The 15231-nt window shown below is 44.8% G+C and overlaps 1 protein-coding gene across 1 annotated transcript in view; it reads right to left on the bottom strand.

The window, feature by feature from the left end:
- Positions 1-10589: 10589 nt before the first annotated feature.
- HNRNPLL (heterogeneous nuclear ribonucleoprotein L like) overlaps positions 10590-15231 on the bottom strand; it is a 27926-nt gene continuing 23284 nt past the window's right edge. Inside the window, exon 13 of the mRNA XM_026657722.1 lies at positions 10590-13634. Coding sequence (XP_026513507.1) covers positions 13579-13634 — 56 coding nt within the window. The 3' untranslated portion in view covers positions 10590-13578. The remainder of the gene's footprint in view (positions 13635-15231) is intronic.

Here is a 15231-nt window from a genome sequence, read left to right as displayed (position 1 = left end):
CCACCCCTGGCCTAGAAGCTTACTGTTTTGAAAGGAAAGCAGAGATTCTCATGCCTCCTGGAACTGGGACTTTACAAAAAACACTAAATATATAGAGAAACAATAAAATCGTGGGAATTGGAAACACTGTCTTGACTCACCATGTCCTTGGGAGTCCCCCCTTGCTAATGAGGAAATCACTATATACATTTCTGAAAGCAGAGGACCATATGTGTGGATTCCTCTATAAATGCTGGAATCACAGCTCCTTGGGACATCCTGCAGGAGCTAAAGGTTACTTGGAAACCAAGATAGGCAACGTCTCTATAAGCCTGCGTGAAGTTTTATATAGTCTGACTTTTCCACAGCTGAGCCCAAATCGATTCAATGTCCCCATACCATGATCCAAGAACGAGAACTCTGAACCCAATCATCCAGGCAGCAAGCTACACTCAGCTTGGACTAATGCCCGTCAGACATCACAGGCAAAGAGGTTGCATTACCCCAAGTCACACGTTCAGACTTAAGAGTTACTCATCAGATATTCCAGCAATTACCTGTATCAGTCTAAGGGTTAATTTATGCAGTTTCTCTTTTCACCTGTGAGCTGGAGGGGTCCAAAGGGCAGTGCTTTGAAGTACAGCAGAACCTCAGAGTTACGAATACCTTGGGAATGGAGGTTGTTCGTAACTCTGAAATGTTTGCAACTCTGAACAAAATGTTGGGGTTGTTCTTTCAAAAGTTTACAACTGAACATTGACTTAACACAACTTTGAAACTTTACTATGCAGAAGAAAAATGCTGCTTTTCCACTTTTTTTGTTTTAGTAGTTTATGTTTAACACTGTACTGTATAAAATGATGGGGTCTAAATTAGCTGTTACCACTCCAGAAAGAGATCTTGGAGTCATTGTGGATAGTTCTCTGAAAACATCCACTCAGTGTGCAGCAGCAGTCAAAACAGCTAACAGAATGTTGGGCATCATTAAGAAAGGGATAGATAATAAGACAGAAAATATCATATCACCTCTATATAAATCCATGGTATGCCCACATCTTGAATACTGTGTGCAGATGTGGTCGCCCCACCTCAAAAAAGATATATTGGAATTGGAAAAGGTTCAGAAAGGGCAGCAAAAATGATTAGGGGTATGGAACAGCTTCCATATGAGGATAGATTAATAAGACTGGGACTTTTCAACTTGGAAAAGAGACGACTAAGGGGGATAAAATAGAGGTCTATAAAATCATGACAGATGTGGAGAAAGTAAATAAGGAATACACTTTCTCTGCCTGACTGAAGAGCTCATTACGCAAGAACTAGGTGTAACACAAGAACTAGGGGTCACCAAATGAAATTAATAGGCAGCAGATTTAAAACAAACAAAAGGAAGTATTTCTTCACACAACGCACAGTCAACCTGTGGAACTCCCTGCCAGAGGATGTTGTGAAGGCCAAGACTATAACAGGGTTCAAAAAAGAACTAGATAAATTCAAGGAGGATAGGTCCGTCAATGGCCATTAGCCAAGATGGACAGGGATGGTGTCCCTAGCGTCTGTTTGCCAGAAGCTGGGAATAGGCGACAGGGGATGGATCACTCGATAACTGCCCTGTTCTGTTCATTTCCTCTGGGGCACCTGGCATTGGCCACTGTCGGCAGACAGGATACTGGGCTAGATGGACCTTTGGTCTGACCCAGTCTGGCTGTTCTTATTTGCTTCTTTTTCTTCTTATTTTTTTGGTCTCTGTTGCTGCCTGATTGCATACTCCCGGTTCCAACTGAGGTGTGTGGTTGACTGCTCAGTTGATAACTATGGTGTTCGTAACTCTGAGCTTCTATTGTACGTGGTCCCGATCCATTCTCCACTCTCCCACCCCCACACAGTCATTTACACTCTGATCTGCTAGCATTTTACCCCTAGTTTGCACTGCTATAAATAACAACACAAGGGCCAGGGAGAATCAGACCCTGTGTCTCCTACCAAAGAAACCCGAGCTCCCCATTCAGGTTGGACATTTATTCCAGCGTGGTTCTAGGAGGTGAGTGAGTGGGGCTCATGAAGTATGTCAAGTCTTCCCAGGTATGGATCCCTGGCAAGCATGGAGACTGGAGACACTGGAGCGGGCTTCTCTTTTCCTGCTGGATCTACCAAGAAACAAAAGTGACCCTGGCAATTGCCCTTTACCTAAGGGTAACGTCTATTCCTCACGCAACAACGGAACGAGTGCCCACAGAGAGTGAGGGAGTTATGAGCAAAAAGCACTAGGGGATGAGGAGGAGTCATAGATTTCAAGGCCAGCAGGGATTATTAGATCAGTTTGCCAGACAAACTTTACTACTTTTTTTTCCTGATAGGATTACAAAGCCCAGACCCCGCAAAGGTATTTAGGTGCCTAACTCCCCTTGATTTCAATGGAATTAGGAGCCTACCTTTGAGGATCTGGCCCAGGGGAATGGGGCAGATATAATACAGCTGGATTTCAGTCAAGCATTTCTCAGAGCCTTAAACTGAAAAATTAATTCATATTGATGGGGTGAAGGTGTCATCGTGTGGCCTGGAAACCTGCTAAGAGAGGTCAAACGAAGGGTAATGAGACGAGGGCACTAGAACGGAGTCTGGGGCAGGGCTAGAGGGGTGCAACCCAGGTACCTGTGCGGGCATTGATCTGATTCAAACACTTCATTCATGGGCTGGAAGAGGGAGTGCACATAGAATTCTCACTTGTTTCTCTGCAGGTTGGTCAGTGCAGCCCAGGCCCTGGGTTTCCACTCATTCAAACAGGTAGAAAAATCATGATCAATCAGAGGAGAGTATTTTCATGGCTCCTGTACTCCTCCTCTCTGCTCTCCACTCCACAGCCTGGCTCCTTCCAGATCCCCCTCTGGCCACGTCTACACCACACGCCAAAGTTGGCAGCTGTAGGGTATGCATAGCTACACACTGCAGCGAGAAGCAGGCTGTGTCCACCCCGCTGTGTGTAGCCACCCATCTGTGAAAGGCTCCAGCGGGGGGACCTGGCAGAGCCTTCCCTGCTGCCTTCCCCCCCCAGCGTCTTTCCCTGCTGCTGGAGTCTTTTCCTGCAGTGGGACACTACACTGCTAAACCCAGCAGTCGAGACAGGGCTGGGTGAGTAGAGAACCGTGTAGGGGGCACACTCTGGTACATACCCATGCTCCGCAGGTGTCACTTTACTCACCTAGGCCTCGCCTCACAGTCTACACTGCTATTTATACCTGTGCTGCGGGGCTACGTGCATAGCTACTCTACATGCAGAGCAGACGAACCGTCTGTGTAAGCCTCTGGCTGTGACACCCAGCCTGGTCCCATGCATTGTTATGAGGCTGTGGGAGAACAGCCCAGTCAGTGACAGGTGCTTCCAAATACACCACACTGTATGAGAGGAAGGACAGACTTGTGGTTGAGGCACTGGGCTGGCACTCAGGGGATCTGGGGGCAACTGAAGCTCTGCCACAGGCGTCCTGTGTGACCACGGCCAAGTCACTTAGGCCCCAAATCAACAGAAGTTAGGAGCCTAAATCAGTGTGAGGATCTGGGCCTTAGTTTCTCTGTACCTCAGCAAAGCGGGATAACTGCTCTTCCTGTAACTGGCTTGTCTATATAGAGCGTGAGCGATTTGGGGCAGGGATGGTCTTTTATTAAGTGCCTGCATAGTGGGGTACCAGTCTTTGCTGGTGCCTCTTTGTGCTACCATAATGAATGTCTTTGACCACAGGTCTTTCTTTATGGCCCCAGTCAGTTTACAGCCCCCATAACAATGCTCCTTCCTGGCCGAGCTGGTTTGAATCAGTTAGACAGTAAGATTTCATGAGATAATATCAAATACTTGACTAAAACCAGAGCCCATGACAGCAACTGGTGCCCCTCTGCCTACTTATTTGTAATTCTACCCCAAAAAGCAATCCCAGTGGTCTGGCAAGGTCTGTTCTTTATAAACCAGGCAGCATTTTATTAGTGTGGTATCTGGGGGCATTTGCATACATTTGGAAGCACATCAATTCCCTCAAGGAAGAGGGCCAAAAGTCTCCTTCCCTCCTGCACAGATTAAAACTGCTTATACAAGCAGCAGGCAGCTGGAGTTCTTTCGCAACGCCATTCTTAGGACATCTTCCTTCACGCCAGGAGAGCGTGAGGAAATATCTGGGCCTTCCACTGACCCATTAAGTCAACACAATTGGGCTGTTCCACACCAGGGCTGAATCCTAAAGGGGTTCTCACAGCGACGACTCTGCTCTTCCCCTCTCTTAACACAGCCCCTGCGCTCAATGGGGATGCTCAGTGTCTGTGAGGATATATTACTCAGCTGTAGGTGTCTCTGTAGACTAGTCAGAGTTCCAGACAAGGTGCGGGTCCCCGGTAAACAGAGACAACGCTCCAGAGTAGCAGCCGTGTTAGTCTGTATCCGCAAAAAGAACAGGAGTACTTGTGGCACCTTAGAGACTAACAAATTTATTAGAGCATAAGCTTTCGTGGGCTACAACCCACTTCTTCGGATGCATATATGTATGGGTTGTAGCCCACGAAAGCTTATGCTCTAATAAATTTGTTAGTCTCTAAGAGACAACGCTGACACTCATGCTGTGCGGAAGCAAATTTGCTTGTGTCTGCAGCTTGTAGTTTTCTACAGTAAATACTTCCTGTTTAAGATGCACTGTGATACCACACAACACAGTATGGTGGGCACAATAATACAGACGGGCAGGTTCTCCGCCTGAGCAGAACCAAATCATTAGACAGTTCCTTGGATCAAATCATGAGTCTTTCCCAAAAAGAAGAGTCTGCGATCTCCCTAGTCACAGGTTTAAGAGTATGAGGGAGTCCTGGCAAAGTTAACATCATCCTGGGGGAGCTAGTAAAAATGGTTTTAATCACTGTGTTAAACATGACACTACAACAAACACTGAAAACCCAGCCTACGGCAGGAAAGGGGGCTATACAAACCGTGCAGGGGTGTGTTAACCACTGCTGCCAACTCTTGCAATAGTTGGTGTTTAACTTAAAGCCTCAGCTCCTGGATTCAGGTGATTACATGAGACTCTCAGCTTTCATTTAAAAAACAGCAGGTTTCAAGCCCTTATGGTTGCAGAGAAAAGCCTGAAAATGTAACCTGAGTGCAGCCTAAGTGCTCAGAAACCAGAACGCAAATATAGAGAACCTGAAACCTATTATTAGTGTTTAAATCTCATGATTTGTAACCTAAGCTCATGATTTTGGAGGTGCCCGACTCATAATTTCTAAATACTTAGAGTTGGCCACACTGTGTGAGGTGTCAGTCACCATTTGTGCACCTGGAGTGAATGAATTATGCAAATTTAGTGCTGACATCTGGTGTTGTCTCATGGAATGGCAGGAAATGTTCACATGGTGTTTTATATTGACTTTACTCTAGGTGAGTTCCCTTGATCCTGGTGTCAAGGGGTCCACTCACCGCTAGGGGCGCCTCCTCCTGGCCGCTCTGGGGATTAGCTCCTTCCAGGTGCTGTGCTCTCCTCCGGCAGTCTCTCCGCCTGTTGTCCTCTCTCACCCTGCAGCTTCCTCTTTGTGACTCAGCCCCCTGGCCAGGTCACTGGGGTCCTCCCCTTCCGGGGTATCAAAGTCATTCTGGGCAAGCTCTTCCCGGCCGTCTGCTCTCCGCTGCCGGCTCTGTGGCACTTCCCCAGCCCAGGCCTGTCCTCTCCTCCCGCTGCCAGCTCAGGGGCCCTCTACTCAGCAGCCAAGCTCTGCACTAGCCTATGCCTCACTGCTTTCTGGCTCGCCGGCCTCCCAGGGAGGCACTGGAGACTACCCTCGATAGTCCCAAACACCCCTCCTTTGCCCAGGAAACAACTGCAGACTCCTTCCCTGCAGCCCCCAGCTGCTGTTCCTGGACTTTACGCAGGCCCCTTCTGTTCCTGTCCAGCCCAGCTGAGCCTCATCTGCTCCCTGGCTCCTCCTCCAGCTAGCCACCTTAACCCCTCCAGTCTTGTGTGGGACGGACACCTCCTCACACCTGGGGCAGGTCAAAGGAAAGGGTGACACAACAATACCTGTAGGCACTGTAGCTTGCTCTAAACATCAGCCAGAGTCCTTGCCCCTAGCAGGCAGCAGGACATCCTATCCAGGCTTAGGTCAGCAGGGTCACGGAAGGGGGTCCAAGCTATGAAAACAGGAACCTTCTTGGCCTAGGTCTCTTGCACTTGCTTGCTTCTGAAACAGACCCTTTCAGTGAATTTCCCCTTAGTTTGCTGCCTGATTTTTCTCCAGGTCAGAAGATCACACACTTGTCTCAGAGGGCTGCTGGCCTCAGTCAGATCTTACTGAGCAATGGAGCGAATGCCCTGGGAAAGGCAGGGGTCTCAAGCAGAGGCACCCGTTAATTCGGCATGCTCTCCCAGAGCCTGAGCTTGAACTAGCAGAGTGCTGAAAGCCACAACCCTGAAGGATAAAGCACAAGGGATACGAGACCCAGCACTGTTGTCACTCGGTTACGTCAGTCGTATTTATGCTGTAACTTCACCTGCCCGAGCGACTGAGCTCAGCCGGAGCAGGAGGGCCCTTCTCCCTTATTCACCCATTTCTGCCCCCTTCATCTTGCTTCTGGGGCTAGAGCCTCAGCTGGTGCCCTTGGTACAGATGCAGCAAGATCATGTACACGAGTGGCTGGTAGGGCCCCCTAAGTACGGCAGAGTTACACACACACAGCTATGTACTCAGTGCAAAAAAAGCCCCAGGTTCAGGGGCATGTAAAGGCCAGACTGGGCCCTATCCTGGTGTAGGGAGAGTGCAGAGAAGGAGCCTTGTCCTATCCTCACTTCCCATGTGCAGGGCCCAGGGACAGCTGCTTTCCCTGTGCTCTCCTCAGCTTACGGACTGCTCCCTGCTGAAGGCAAGCGGGATGTGAAATGGATTAAACATGTGACTTGCTAAACCCCTCAAAGCAGGAGACTTGCTGGGCTCCTATGCCATTCCTCAATGCGCCTGATGCCAACACGTGGACTCAGCTAGCCAGAGGTTGTCACTCACGCATCAGAAGCTGAAAGAGACCGTTTCCTCATGCGCGATTTAATGCAGCGACGCAGGCTGAGAGGATGAGGGTGCCATGGATGATGGGAGCTTGACATTATATTCACGTGGCTAGTCACTTGATTCTCAAAAGGTATTAGACACCTCCCATCGCAATCAATGGTAATTAAGCACCTTTGCGGATCTGGGCCTTCCCCTCTAACGAAGGGCTGATCTTGGTACCGTGCTGGCAATCACTTTCCTATGGTGTGAGGTTTTTCCTTTCCAGAACACAGATAGAACGCGCTAGCGTTTGCTGCTCCAGCTGTAGCCATTTCCATCGGAGTTAGGTTGTAGTTTTATCTGCTGTCACCCCTAGTGACACCGGCTTTAGCCTGGGGTAATCAGACCCCAGCTAGCTGCAGAAGGCAGGCAAATTGAGTTCAACCCCTGGAACCTCACAAGGTGCTGGAAACACACAATGGAGTGTTCACCACTATTGTTATTCACACAGCAAGGGCTGCCCTTGAAGAACGAAGTGTAACAATTTAGAAGGTCACAGAGTAGACAGAGATCCTCGCAAGTGCACACTTTGCCAATCTTCAATTCAAATTGGTTTCCTTTCAAAGGCCAACTTTTCTCTAAGCAAACAGGTCATTTCAACTGCTTGCGCCTATGGAAAGAATTCCAGAGTTTGATATTTTCCTTGCTTCAACCAACCTATGCCACCAAATCAACACACCAACAGGAAAAGAATGCCAGTGTTAAGTCTTGCAGCAAGTGATCTTCAGCCTGAAATGTGATGCTCTGCAGTTGTCACTCACTGCTAATCAAGACTGGCTGCAGAGAATGCTCTGCCTTGACCTTCAGAGTACAGTACATAAATAAAAGGCAGGGAGAAAAGGAAATGGGAGGGAATTAGAAATCTGTGCCTGTTACTTTGGGATGCTCAAGATGGGACAGAAGGAAGAGAACGCATGAAACCAAACCGACTGGGGGATGGCGAGACACTTTTAATAGGTAGCAGATGTACAATTTGAAGAGTCATGTCCATTAAAATGCTGCAGGAATACCTTACAGGAAATTGACTAGCCCTTGCCTAATGCTGAATATGACCAAGATGATACATGGATCATTCTGCCAATACAGTCTTAAGAAGAAATAATCGAGATAATGCTGCACTGGGGTGGCAGGTGGCATAAGGGGAACTGGGCACTGCAAATCTTAAGCCCCTTTTTTACCACGTATTTGTTTTTAAATTCCTGTGAGGCCCTCTTCTCCTCCTTATGTGTCATCCCACTGTACATAAACTGCTCACTTTGCAGCTGCCAAAAGAACAGGGAAAAAGGCATGCAAGGGATTGAGGCCTCAGCAATAACTGAAGTGAAGTGAAGAGAAACTAATTTGAATATTAAATGTTTGATTTGGATATGGAGGGTAAACCGAACTGTGAAAAGTGGAAAAAATTCGCCTGGGATACCCAGTCTCCCTAGGTATGAGAACTACTGTCTTAGAGCAAGAGATTGGGGTTACTTTCACTTGAGGACTATGGACAGAGTTCAGCACAATTAAACGGGCTGCACCAAATCTCCATGAGCTGTTTCAATTATACCATGATCCACAGTGAAAGAACCGAGTTCCGTGATTTTCTATAATGATGGAACCTCATTGTGGGGGGGGGGGAGAAATGGGAACAAAAAGGAAAATGTGTGCATAAAACAATTTACTCTGCTGGTACTTTATGATACAGATTAGCAAATCTGGGGCTTGTGCCTTTCGGGGATATCTGATTTGGGAATCGAAGTTCAGAGGGAAAGGAGCGAGAGAGGCAGATGCACGCTGGAGTAGTGTAGCCATAGGAGAGTGCACTACTACCCTCAAACCCAGCACGCGTACTGGTTTGTGGCTGGACCACAGCAGCGAAGGGCAACCAAACTTTCATTAGATACACACTAGAGTTCAGCCAAACTATGGGTTTGAAGGTTGCCCAAAGTGAATAACTGGAATGTAGCAGCTCAAGGAGGTGGCAGCATCCGAGCAAAGAGGTGACTTTATTGGAATACACTTGTTCTATTTTATAGAAGGGAAAACATGACTGTTTCTTTTGCCTACACTAAGCCACTAAAACGTGGATCACTTTCGTGCTGGGATGTCTGGCCAACCTTCCTAAACTAAGAAGTCTGTGGTCTGTCACCCACTCTCCCTCTGCCTGCAGAATACTATACGTTTCCCACCACAGGAATCAATTCTTATAAAGGGCCAAACTCGCTTTCGGGGCATTTCCCTCCACCTGTCAGCACCGAATTTACAGATTCAGCTTTGGCTTTTACATACGGGGGTGGGGAGGTCTCACCCTCACTATCTGAATTCCAGGTCTATTTCTGTGCTTGAATAGGACCCTGCTCTCGGTCAGCTCCTCCCTCCCTCCAACCTTATAGCAAAGTCAGAATCCTGCATTTGAGACGACATATTGTTATTACAGGAAGGACTGACATACGTTTATAGTACTTCATTGCATCACCACATTGGATGATTGTTGCATTACAGTAGCACCTAGAGGGTGCTATCCTACTAGGTATTGTACATATACATCATAAGGTGAAAACGACATCCCCATTTTACAGATTGCAAAAATTAAGTGATTTGTCCAGGGTCAGAGAGTCTATGGCGGAGCTGGGAATTACAGCCAAATGTCCCAGGCCCCCCTACACTACCTTCCTCTCAAGACACTCCTTCCTCCATGCCTTTCCATGAAAAGAATCCCCAGGGATAAGAAGGTGGGCTGGGTGGAAGACCAGATTAATTTAAAGCATACAACTTTTCTGCCAATCTTAGAGTACCCAGTCCTCCATGAATGGGGAAGTACTCAAAAAGCTAGCCATCAGGAGAATCTCAGGCCCAGGCCCAAACAGGTACTGCAGTTCCAGGCTCTGCAAGGAACATGTACTGTTGCTATAGGCCCCCACCAAATCCTGCAGTCCTGTAGAAAGGTAGAAGCACCCCTTCCATTGCCAGGGGATCTACACACTCTCACAAATAGGAAGCAGGATTTATTCCCTAGTTTAAGATTTACAAAACCAGATTTTTATACTTGTGTGACTCTGGAGTGACTCCCCTGAAGTTTAATGGAAGCACTCTCATGTAACTGAGATCAGAATCTGGCTCCTGGTGTTTTCAAGCAGCGGAACAATTCACAGCAAACTAAGCCCAAATGCAGGTTACATTGGCCAAAGTCAGGAGAACACACAACAAATCTTCTCTACTTCTCCAGATCATTGCATCACTTCAACTGGTGGCTCAGAACAAACATCCCATATGTTGCTTACAAAAGAAACACGAGAGTGAACTGCTAAAGGAAGGAAATGTGGATGCAGATGTGAGGATAATTTATGTTCTGTGCAAAGGATTAAAAAAGCAAGAGATGTTCTAAGCACTTCCCGGGGGGGAAAATGGTTCAAACTGTAATTCATGTGTTGGTGTTGCTATGTTTAAGAACTCCGTTGCATAGGAGAGAGAGTAAATGCCTCCTGCTGGGACGCAATAGCTTCAAATAAAATAAACTTTAGCAGACAAGGAATAAAACCCACACAGCAGGAAGAGGAGAAAATTATATTTAATTATAACCAGAGAAGGGGTTCAGCCAATCACAGGCCAAACCCCCCCCAATGACACTCAGTGACACTACATTCAATCGTATCATTCCTTCCTAACAGCATATTTTCCTGAATATTTTCTTTTAAATCCCTCCTCAAATTATTCACCCTAGCTACAACTTGATGACAGCACAGGGAAGTCAAAGACCACTAAACCTTCTTAATCCTTGCATGTAAAGAAAACATCTTAACGAGGATTAGAGTATGGTTTTGTTTTTATCATAAGGGAATTCTCTAAAACAGGATGAACTCCTCTCTGTCAATATTTTATTTTTCCCCTCCAAGAATATCTCTATAGTTGAAGCTTGATTTTAAAAGCACCATCCTTCACTTCTACATTGAAAAACACAGTAGTGGGTGTTTTACGACGAGAGTGTGGATGGTTTAAAAATAAGTCTTTTGTATGGCAAGGTTCAATGTTTTGGGCATAAGGCTTGTGAAAAAAGGCAGGAAAATTACAGCAAGACATCAGTGCTTCAGTTTATCTAACCTAACAAGTATGTGACAGAACAGGAGACTGCCAAGAACATCTTCATGTTCTGTACAGATCTTAGTCTCTCCTGTCCTAACTCCCCCTCCTGCCACCAGCCCATTCTTTTGTCTCTGTTCAAAAGAATCAGACCACACATGATCTAGAACTCGTGTGTGTGGAATAAGGAGACCATCTCTGATAGGTGCACTTGTTGTTTCAGGCTCAAGAAGTGCCAACTATGCATCAGTTTAGTTATATGGCAAAATGGCAATAAGGAATCAGACTGATTCTCAGATTACTGATGGACCAGATGACACTCTCAAGGGAAGAATTGCATTGGGATTTCAGATCCACTCCTGACTTAGGGCAGTTTACATTGCAATCAGAGTGCAACTCAGACATACCCAAGCTAGTTCCGACCTTCACATGCTGCAGTCACAACTCTGACTGAAGTGTAAACATACCTATAGGCACAAACTGCTCAGATATTTTGGGTGACGGGATTTCTAGTTGACAGAACGTCCTCTGAGAGGCTTTACTTTGAGGCTGCTCTCCTTTTCTCTCTCACGCCAGGCTGAACAGCTGTGGGGAAGATGCTTCTCATCTAGACATGGTGGTTCACTGAGGTCATTTTACCATTATATAAGGTGCATTTTTTAAAAACCTGAATGCTTTAAGGTACTGTAATTCACCCTGAAAACCTTGTAAACCCCCATCAAGTGGCATCACTATTCTAGTACTAAACTACAAACTATCTCAGCTGCTAGAACTACATTGATACCAATAGGAAATGCAAACTAAAACAACTCTTAAAGGGGACTACTGTGAGAAAGGAACAGGTTTCTACTGGCTGGTCAGGCTGTTAGAAGAGAAACCTTTGGGGTGGGCTGCACTTTTTACTGGAAGGGGTGGAATATATAGACCTAGGTACAAATGCTGCCAAGTATTTTATTGGTTCCGTGGCCAGCGAGGCATGACATATGGTGTAACTAACCTGATATTAAGAATGGGGAAAGTTTAATCTGAATATCAATAAATGCAGACTGAGAAGCAGATCCTTTAAGCTGCAGAATTCTCTCTGTAGGGAAGGGTGGAACACTCACTGTTTGCACAAAACACTAGGAAGTGTACTGCATAAGTAATCCTGCACTGGCAGACAGACGAAATGGAGGATCCAATCCATAGGTCGTTCCCATTTAACTTCTATGGTTGGATAAAATAACGTTAGGGTGTGACTGGAGAAAGCACACTGCTACACACTGGGAAGTGGAACACATTTTCTCCCAGCTGAGAGAGAAAAACTGGGCCAATTCTGATCTCATTAATTTTACACCACATAATTCCATGAATTCACAAGAGTTGTATCTGATTTACACTAGTGCAAGTGGAAAGATAATCAGACCTACTGACTGTATGATTTCTTTTCTGGTCCATGACAAAACAGTCTTAAATCAGACATAAGGAAATAAACAATATGGACAAGGATACCAACTGTGAATTAAGAACAGTCTCCCAGTATGTGACATGTTTTGTTAAATACTCTTACAAGGGGAAAAACCCATTTCTTTCCTCCAATGTCAATGTCAATCTCTTTTGCCAGGATCAAACTTCTACCTGTTAATAAATTATGGCAATATCAGAAAACCTTAAGATACCACGAGGATTCCATGAACACTGAGAATTTAAATTCACATGAAGTAAATGAAGATGAACACATTGACTGAGGCCTGAAACTTTAATTTAAAAAAAGATACCCAAGAATGGACTGGTATGCCAATGCAAACGGAAAATGGTTTTTAAAAACCATCTCCATGTTAAGTAAATTTGAGTGCACACTATACAAATTGACTGAATAACTGTCTTCTCTATGCTAGCTTTTTTGAAATATAAATCAGGTAAGTCTATGCTACTCAAAATCCAGTATGTGCGCAATGTTAACCTAATGAAAACATTTTATAAATACAAACTTATTTTTAGTAGTAATAATTGCAACATACTTAGTTACCTAAACATGTAACCAGAAACAGAACTATTTCATGTAGAATCTATCTGCCAATTAAGCCTACAATGGAAAAATACTTGCTAATCCTTTAAACATTATTGAAAACGCAAATATACTTCATTCTTGGATTAAAACAATTGCAGATTTAAGGTTTGGAACAGTACACAGTATCTGTGCATAAGCTACCTACAAGGTGGTTGAATACTTGTAGGTACTAATTACAATTTAGTGAAAAACAAACTTTTTGTAGTACGTTTACAACAAACATGTTCTCTTCAGAAGCAAAGAGAGAAGGTTTATTCTGTATTTATGAAGAAACATCCATTTATTATAAAACAAGATAGGAGACCTTAGAATTAAGTGGAGACGAGGCAACATTAGAGCAACAACTTCAGAGCTTCTGAATGAAATGTAGTTTCAAACTTGCAAATCAAGGTGAATGTAGCGCCTAACATGCTTTCTTCTTCTCTCTATAAATGGGATGAAGTAGAGAAGCAAAGCTTCAAGGTATAAGGATTAGAGCCATCTGTGAGAAACAAGGGCAAAATTAAATATTCAGTACACAATTGTGTCAGTTAAGGGAGCATATGCTTCCTGACATGCTTAGCAGAGGTGTGTTTTGGGTATTTTTGGTTTAAATTTTTCAGGAACTCCAAAGCCTCCAGGCATAGGTTCCCTAATAAACAGGGCTTATTTATAGAATGGTGGCATTTTCTAGACTGCCATATAAAATGATAGTTAAGATCACACATATGTGCACAACATCTAGTAAATTGACAGTATGTAGTAAAAAATGCCCCCATTATTAACAGCCTCCACTGGAGGATTTATGATAGCAACATTTACAAAGGTGATTCCTAAGCCGAGAGAAGGTGGATGTTCAATGAAAGTGACAAGCAGGAGAAAAGTGAAACTGCTGTCAAAGGTAGAATGGCAAATCGGATGCACAATTTCATCCTTGCTTGACCAAGAAAACTCTCGTCTCTCTGGGAAACTCTCCCCTCTCTTTTGCCAGAGGCTACTGTTCTGCTGCCGAGGGCTGCTACAGGGGAGCACTCTTGGAGCTCTGGGAAGTCATGGGGGCTTTGTTCCAGTGGAGTAGCCCCCCTTGGGTAATATTAGTTTAGTAAGTGTTGGTCAACGCTTCAAGTTTTAATACTATTTTGTTGACCTTGAAGAAAAACAAGGTCTTTCCCTTAGTTTGCTGATTCTGTATTAAGAAAGGACAGAGGAAATTTTTCTTCCCCCTCCTTCCTATCCGTTAGGTCTCCCAGAAAAGTCACAGAAAAACAGATACCAAAGAATGAAAAGTGTATTACTCATAATATCTGAAACACCCATTTCCATTAGCAACAACTGCCTCAAACTGTTAGAATAGCAGGGAGATACTTCCTCCTCCTTTGGCTTCAATAAGAATTGTAACTAAAATAACCTTAGATACGGGGCTGGATTGTGATCTCACATCCATGAGATCTGTAACATTTCTATTTGCTTTAATAGTTACTCCAGACTTCCACAGAAATCTGGCCCACTATTTTAAACAGAAATACAGGTAACTCCAGTCTCATTTCTATCAGTTTGAAACGAAACTGGATTTACTTGGCCCCATAATTTCTTATTTAGAAGAGGTGAAACCTGCATAAGAATTCTTTGTTTAGAGCAGCAGGTTGTATATTTACAATCCCAAATTGAATGTTTTAAGCCCCTCTCTGGTGTAATGAATTAAATTTTTAGAAGTCATTAAACTGGCCAATATTTGAGTTCCGGGGTTATCAGAGAATATACCGGTTAGATATCTCCATTTATTTTCATTTGGGAAATTTAAGAATGCTTTATTAAGTCAGACAGTAGATTTTATTTTGACTACAGTAGTTTTCTTTATTCCCTTTCTGAGAGCAAGGCCATAGACAGAAACGAGCTTTGTGACGGGAAATCAGTTTGAGCATCCAGTGTCAGAGGGGTAGCCGTGTTAGTCTGGATCTGTAAATAGCAACGAAGAGTCCTGTGGCACTTTAAAGACTAACAGACGTATTGGAGCATAAGCTTTCGTGGGTGAATGCCCACTTCGTCAGACACATGCACACGCCAAGACACCTGCTGAGAGCAGTGCATGCGTGTGCCGT

Source organism: Terrapene carolina, unplaced genomic scaffold (genome assembly GCF_002925995.2).
Source record: "Terrapene carolina triunguis isolate 2854851 unplaced genomic scaffold, T_m_triunguis-2.0 Scaffold275, whole genome shotgun sequence".
Classification (NCBI taxonomy): Eukaryota; Metazoa; Chordata; order Testudines; family Emydidae; genus Terrapene; species Terrapene triunguis.
The sequence above is the reverse complement of the archived record's forward strand: the minus strand, read 5'-3'. Positions and strand labels throughout refer to the sequence as shown.